Source organism: Catharus ustulatus, chromosome 17 (genome assembly GCF_009819885.2).
Source record: "Catharus ustulatus isolate bCatUst1 chromosome 17, bCatUst1.pri.v2, whole genome shotgun sequence".
Taxonomy (NCBI): Eukaryota; Metazoa; Chordata; class Aves; order Passeriformes; family Turdidae; genus Catharus; species Catharus ustulatus.
Genome location: NC_046237.1, coordinates 14,473,734 through 14,480,953, shown reverse-complemented (window position 1 = coordinate 14,480,953; position 7,220 = coordinate 14,473,734). Strand labels below are relative to the sequence as shown.

General features: G+C 61.4%; 1 protein-coding gene across 1 annotated transcript; it reads left to right on the top strand.

The window, feature by feature from the left end:
- The first annotated feature begins 1,414 nt into the window (after positions 1–1,414).
- TLDC2 (TBC/LysM-associated domain containing 2) lies at positions 1,415–4,448 on the top strand. The gene is made up of 6 exons (XM_033075284.1): positions 1,415–1,447; positions 2,219–2,374; positions 2,807–2,959; positions 3,094–3,189; positions 3,781–3,854; positions 4,313–4,448. The coding sequence occupies exons 1-6, from the start codon at positions 1,415–1,417 to the stop codon at positions 4,446–4,448; spliced, it is 648 nt and encodes a 215-aa protein (XP_032931175.1).
- Positions 4,449–7,220: the final 2,772 nt, after the last annotated feature.

Genomic DNA, 7,220 nt, shown 5'->3' with positions numbered 1-7,220 from the left:
CTGCCATTGGCATAAATGCACCATTGTTGCACTTGGGCCCCCAGGTTCACAGCCAGGCTGAGTGGTTTGGGGGTGCCCTCAGTGAGAAGAGGCTGCACCAGGGCACTGCACCTCTTCCCTGGTCTGCAGGGCCTTCAGGGGCACTTGAGGCTGGCAGGTCCCTCAGCCAGTAATTCTCTCCCTCAGCTCCCAGCCCCAAGCTCGCTCCCTCAGAGTCATGGGCTACCAGAGCGTCCTGCACTGGGTTTGTGCATCCAGGTTTTGGTAGTGGGGTGGCTAGAGGAGTGGCTTCAGTGAGAAGCTGGCAGAAACTTCCCTGTGTCTGGTAGAGCCAACTACAGATGGCTCCAGGATGGTCCCACTCCTGGCCAAGGCCCAGCCTAGCACAGATGGCAGTGATGCCTTGGGGAGCAAGGATTTAAGCAGAAGAGAAAGGTTACTGCGCAGATGTAACTGCCCTCAGAGAAGAGCAGAATGAGAATATGTGAGAAAAACAGACTTGCGCACACTTAGGGCAGGGCAGGGCAGGAGGAGGGGCTGGAGCTGCTCCAGGAGCTGGAGCTGAGGTTCCCCTGGGATTCCGTGGGGAAGCCCTTGGGGAGGCAACTGTGCCCCTGCAGCCCACAGAGGGCCCAAGGGTGCAGAGATCCACCTGGAGGAACCCACACCAGGAGCTGGAGAAGGACTCCAACTCCTCTCCCTGAGCAGCAGCAGAAACAGATGATGAACTGATCATAACCCCTATTCCATGTCTCCCTGCGCTGCTGGAAGGTAGGAGGCAGAGCTGGGAAGGAGGAAAGTGTGGGGAAGCTGTTTTTGAGGTCTTGTTTTACTTCTCATTATCCTTCTCAGATTTTGTTAGTAATAAATTCAGTTAATATCTGTAATTTGAGTCTGTTTTGCCCTGAAAATATTTGATGAGGGATCTCACCCAGTCCTGAACTCATGACCTTTTGCTGTATTTTCTCTGCCCTGCCCCGCTGTGGAGGGCAGTGAGAGATGCTTTGGTGGGTGCCTGGTGTCCAGCCAGGGTCACCCCACCACACAGGTGTTAGCAGTTGCTACAATCATTGCAATAGTTGTGTTGCAAAGAGCAACTCGGCACGACCTGCCCGGGTGATGCCAAAACAAGGGCAGCCCCTGGCCTCGGGGCTCTTTGCTCGCGTCCAGGCCACGGCCGGGGTGGGACAGAGGTGACAGCCACAGCCACCGAGCACCTGGCTGGAGGGGGCTGACAGCACCATGCAGGGAGGACACGTTCTGGACCTCCACGAGCCGGGACAGGCTGCTGGCATCCACACCCACCCTGTCACGCACCGATGGCCAGGGAGGGGCCGGCGCGGCTGAACATTAACCCCGGGCGGTGTCCAGGGCTCCCTGGCGGCACAGTCCCAGCACCCCAGAAACACCTGCAATGAGGGGGCTCCGAGTCCGCTACCAGCTCCTGGTAGGTCCATCGTGGCAGTGGGGAATGAGCTCTGGGACAGCGCTGGGAGGCACCAGCCAGGATGGACAGACAGACAGAGGGGGTCTGCGCTGGGGAGAGTGAGGGGCTGGGGAGGTGCGGGGGGTGATGGGCACGAGTGAGATCTGCCTCTGCAGCCGCTGCCTCCCGAGGATCCAGGCACCCCGGGGTAGATCTCCCGCGCCCCGGGGCTGCATTCTCTCACCCCTCTTGTCGCCTCAGGGTGGTGGGCAAGGAATTTCTGCCCACCCGCCCTGGGGCATGGGCTGCACCCACAACCATCCTGGGCACGTGGCTGGCTGAGACACTTGTCACCAGCGGCCACCAGGACCGCTGCACATCCCCGACCCCTTCCACGCTGCGGGCAAAGCCTGGCCGTGGGCAAAGAAGGAAAAGGCAAGACTTCACCCCTTCTATAGGACCTGCAGCTGGAGAAGCCTTCCCTGCTTTCTCTTCCTCCTCTACCCGTTCCTCCTCCTCGGGTGGCCATGCACCCTTGAAGTTCCGTGTGCAGCGGAGGCACGGCCTGGCCAGCTGCCAGGGCTTGGCACTGCTTGGCACGGCATGGCACGGCTTGGCACGGTACCTGGGCTGTCGGGAGCAGTAGGGAGCTGGGCTGTAGGCTCAGCCTGGTGCCCACTGCCGTGGACTTCAGGCCTCCTGGACAGAGGATGGCAGACATCCCACCTGGGCGGGTTCGGGAGCTGCTGCTCCCTCAGGCCCGCAGGGATGCTCACCTCCCGCTGCCCCTAGCCCGATCAGGACGAGGACCTGCCCACGGTTTGCGAGGACCCAGCCGGAGAAGTGCAGCAGGGCTGGGGAGGAGCCCCAGCAGCAGCCGAGGAGGAGCCCTGCAGGCTGGTGCTGAGCACACCCAGCAGCATCCTGCGGGACTGGGAGATGGACGAGGTGAGGCACCCTCCGGGCGGCACAGAAACGCCACCTCCCGCTCATCTGTCCCGTGCCCACAGCCGCGACCGCTGTGGAATGGTCCAGTGTGAGGCCAGATGGGGGACATTCCCCTGTGCCTGGGGACAGTCAGCTCAGTCACCTCTTGAGGGGAAGGATGCTTGGGGAGCCATCTCAGAAGGTTTGCAGGGTGAGGACGCTTGATGGAAGTATCACGCTGGGAGGCCCAGGGTCTTGAGGAGACTCTTTGGGAAAGTGTTGAAGGGGAGGATGCTTGGGACCACCTCTCGAAAGGATGCTCAGGGAAGGCTGCTTGGAGGGCTGATGTGTGGGGCCACCTCTTGGGAGGCCTCTCGATGAACTCTCAGGTTTGCGCTGGGGCAGGGAAGGATCCTCAGCCGGTCAGCACCGACTGAGGCCGCTGTGCCCCAGCTGGGCCTGCAGCTGCCCCCGCGGCTGGCGCAGCAGCCCTGGCACCTGCTCTACTCCACCGCCCGGGACGGCTTCAGCCTGCGGACGCTGTACCGGAGCGGGGCCCGGCCGGACTCTCCGGCCCTGCTGCTCATCAGGGACAGGGAGGGGCAGGTACGGCCGTGCCCTCCCCAGCTCACACGGCACTTGGGCACCTCCTCGCTCCGTCGGCAGGACAGGGGACGCGTCCTAGCGCTGGGAGCCCCCCTGAACCCCGAGCCGTGAGTATCCCCCTTCTGCTTCCCCAGGCCTTCGGTGCCTTCTCCGCCAGCGCCATTCGCAGCAGCAGCGGCTTCTACGGCACAGGGGAGACCTTCCTGTTCTCCTTCTGCCCCGAGCTGAAGGTGCGGCTGGGGCTGCCAGCCGAGGGGCAGGGGCTGGCCATGACCCGAGTACCGGGTCACCTCTGGGGGTCCCCGCGGTGATGGGGGGAGCTGGGTGACGCGGCTGGCTGCCCTTGGCCGGACGTAGGGACAGCAGCCAGGGGACCGGTCGGCAGCAGCCCCCCAGGTTTGTCCAGGGCTGGGGGGAGAAGGGGAATCCCAGGCAGTGTGCAGGGAGGGAGGCTCAGGGCAGGGGATCTTTCCCAGCTGCGTGTCACCGGGTTCCCTCCGCATGGCAAGGGTGGTAGCAGCCCAGCTCTTGGCTGGCAGAATGTGGAGGCAGCCACATGTCTGGCACCACTGGGGGGCTGTATGTGTGACGGGGCGTTGGTGGCGGCAGCTGTTCGCTGGCAGGGCCCACAGGGATGTTGGCAAGGACTGGGCAGAACCACAGCCTCGGCCAGGTCTTCTGCAGACATGGAGCACGGAGGTGCCCGAGCAGAGCCAGCTTGGCTCAGCAGCTCCCCGCTGGCCCTCGCAGGACAGGGATAGGAATGGGGATGGGGACACTGCCCCAGCCCATGGTCCCCACTGCGTGCTGTCCCCGTGCAGGTGTTCAGGTGGACGGGCAGGAACGAATTCTTCGTGAAAGGGGATGTGAATCTTCTGATGGTCGGTGGGGGCAGGTAGGAACTGTGCCGGCAACTTCAGCTGCTCAGAGGGCCACCTGCCCGATGGCCTTGAGAGCCATCACGGGAACCCAGGCTGCCCTGTGGAGTGGGGTCCAGGCACGTGGTGATGGTTTGCACCCCAAAACACTGGCACCGGTTGTCCAGCAGCACTGGGCTTTCATTCCTTAAGCCTACTGCCTGCTGGAAGGGCTGCCCGCTCCATGCCCGCTCCCAGCTCCAGCCCAGCCCGCTCCCTTTCCGCTCCATGCCCGCTCCCAGCCCTCTCCCACAACCCACTCCCTGCCTGCAGGCGCGGTGGCAGGCCCGGGCCAGCTGCTTGTCCCACTCTTATCCCCGTTTTGTGGACCAGAGAGTGAGGATGGGAGGTGCTGGTGGCCCGGGAGGTGCCGTGGGAAGTCTCCAGCCATGAAGGAGGCAGGTCGCAGCTGACCGTGTTCTTGGCACCTTTGCAGCGGTAGGTTTGGGCTGTGGCTGGACGGGGACCTGAACCACGGGGGCAGCCAGCCCTGCGAGACTTTTGACAACGAGACCCTCTCACACCGGGAGGAGTTCTGCATCCAGGATCTGGAAATGTGGGGTCCGGCCTGACCCCAACAAAGACACCCAAGGAAAAAGGTGCTAGAGAGGGGACGATTCGAACTGATGTCAAGCACAGCTGTTCCTGACAGCACCTGAAGAGCCTGCGGGATGCTACCAGCCTTACCCCTCCTCCTTTCACCTGTTCCCAATAATGTCCCGATTTCATGGGGAAAGAACAGCCGGTGGGGACAGTGTGATTGGAAAAAACAGCAGTGGGGTCTCAAACAGCAGTGGGGTCTCAGGCCTGCAGTGTTGCTGCCATGTGCCTGAGGAGCCCAGAGTGTGTGCATGGGCCCACAGTGTCCTAAGAGCTAAAACCCAAAGCATCATTTGCACAATTAACCCTAAACCTAACTCTAACCTACCCAACCCAAATCCCAAACCCAAGCTGAAGCCCAACCCACGTGGCTGGGATGAGGCAGAGCTGCCCCAGGAAGAGGGGACATGGCAGAGCTGGACATGGCAGGGCCCCACACGGAGAAGGAAGCTTCAAGATCAGTAGGACTGAGCAAGCCCAGGCAGCCTCTGCCCCTGGGGCCAGCTCTGGCAGTGCTGGGGACAGCACAGTCACCATTCCTCAATAAATTTCTCCTGGCCTCATCCTTGCCCTGGAAGCATTGAATGCCTCTGTGGAGGTTTGCAGGGCCTGTGGTTGGGAGCAGGCTGGGAGCTGTGACAGCCATGTCCTGTCCCAGCCTGGGCTGTGTGTCCACAGCAAGAGTGGGGGCTCAGCCCGGGGCACTGCTTCAGGGACCAATCCCCCCTCTGGCACAGTTCACACCCTCCATCTGTCACCCTGTGAGGACCAAGGCTTCCTCCTTGGGAGGGGATGACAAGAGCCCTTCCCACCCAGAGCTCCACAACCTGTTTCCACTTGCCTGGTTGATGAGGTTTAGCCTCTCATTCCTGTAGGGTGAGCCAGCTCTCCTCCTCCTTATCCACCACCCCTATCCAAGCAGCAGAACCAGCTCCACAGGGGGATTGCAGGCAGGGGTGGTTCATGGGGCTCGATAGGAGGGCAAGGGTCTGTCTGGTTTGACCACATTTGATGTGTTTATTGTAGGAGCACAGCTTCCAGCCAAAGTCACTCCATGACTTCACCTTATGTCAGCTCCTGTCTCTAAATCTGCTATTTTGTGAGGCCTGGATCCCATGGAGCCCCAGCCTGCAGTGCTTTACACCTGCCCACCCTCCCAGCCCTTGAGCACCTTGTGCTGAACCTCACCAGTCATTTCTCTGCTGATTCCATCTCCCATGGCCAACCTGTGGCATCTCTCCCTCCAGCAGCTGGCACTTAATCCTTGCTGCACACATCCACACAGGCTGGGAGATTGACAGAGATGGTGATAATGGATTTGAGAGGACAGACAGGACGGTGCAGGACTCAGGCAGACACTACACTGACCAGCCCTATTTTCAACACAACCCTCTCATACCCCTTTTCTCTCTACCCTTTCATATCTCCCTCCTCCTCTACCAGCAGAGTGCCACTGTCCCAGACCCCCAGTGACCCGTGCCTGGAGCCCCCTGCAGCCCTTCAGGGCACCTGGCCCCAGTGTCCTGGTGCCACCCAATGCTCCCAGCTAAAAGTGGCTGCACAGCACCATCCCCCTAGGGACCTCACCCTCGTGCCCATCAGGACCTTTTCCTATTCCCAGCACTGCCTCACCCCTCACCAACACAGAGGCCCTGACTTCAGGCCCATTTCACACTTCTGCCGGTAGCATTGGGGTAGGATCTCCATCTGGGGGAGGCTGGAGGCACCTCTGGAGCCCACCTTGCCCAGCCCCTGCTCCACCAGGGCCACCCAGAGCCAGCTGCCCAGGATGTGTCCACGTGGCTTTTGAGTCTCTCCAGCCATGGAGACTCCACCACCTCCCTGGGCACCTGCCCCAGTGCTCGGCCACCCTCCAGTGCAGAAGTGTCTCCTGAGCTCAGAGGGCCCCTCCTGTGTGTCACTTTGTGCCCGTGGCCCCAGGGGCTGTCCCTGGCCCTGTCCCCTCTGCAGCCTCTCCCCAGGTATTTATCCCCAGGGATGAGATGCCCTGAGCCTGCTCTGCTCCAGGCTGGGCAGTCCCAGCTCTCTCAGCCTCTCCTCATGGCAGAGATGCTCCAGTCCCTCCATCACCTCCTTCCTGGCCCTGTGCTGGACTCTGTCCAGTCTGTCCCTGTCTCCTGTACTGGGCAGCCCAGCTCTGGGCCCAGCACTCCAGGGTTGGCCTCACTGGTGTGGGGCAGAGGGGAACAGTTCTGTACCTGCTGACAACACCCAGCCTAAGGCAGCCCAGGACACCATTGGAACACGGCTGAGAGTTGTTTGCACATTTGTTGGCTCACAGTGAATTCCTGTATCCTCTCCCCTACACTGCCTCATGGGTGGGTGGCCTCAACATAGCCTGGTGAAGGAAATGACCCTGAGATGCAGGACATTGCACTTCCTCTTGCTGATCCTTCAGGAGGTTCCTGTCAGTCCCTTTCTGCAGCCTGGTAAGATCCCTCTGGATGCAGCACACCTCTCTGGAGTACCAGCCACGTCTCCCCATCTGCAAATGTGCTGAGGGTGGACCCTGGACCCAGCACCACCCCCAGCACAAGACTTGTGCCACTGACAACCTGCACTCTGAACCCAGTCCTCCAGCCAGGCTTTGCTCCAGCCCTGCCTGCTCACCCAAACCCTGCTGAGCAGCTCACTGAGGCTGACATCACCACTGCTCTTCTCCCCTCAGCCCCTGGTGCAGCCATCTCAGCACAGAAGGTGACCAGGTTGGTCAGGCATGACTT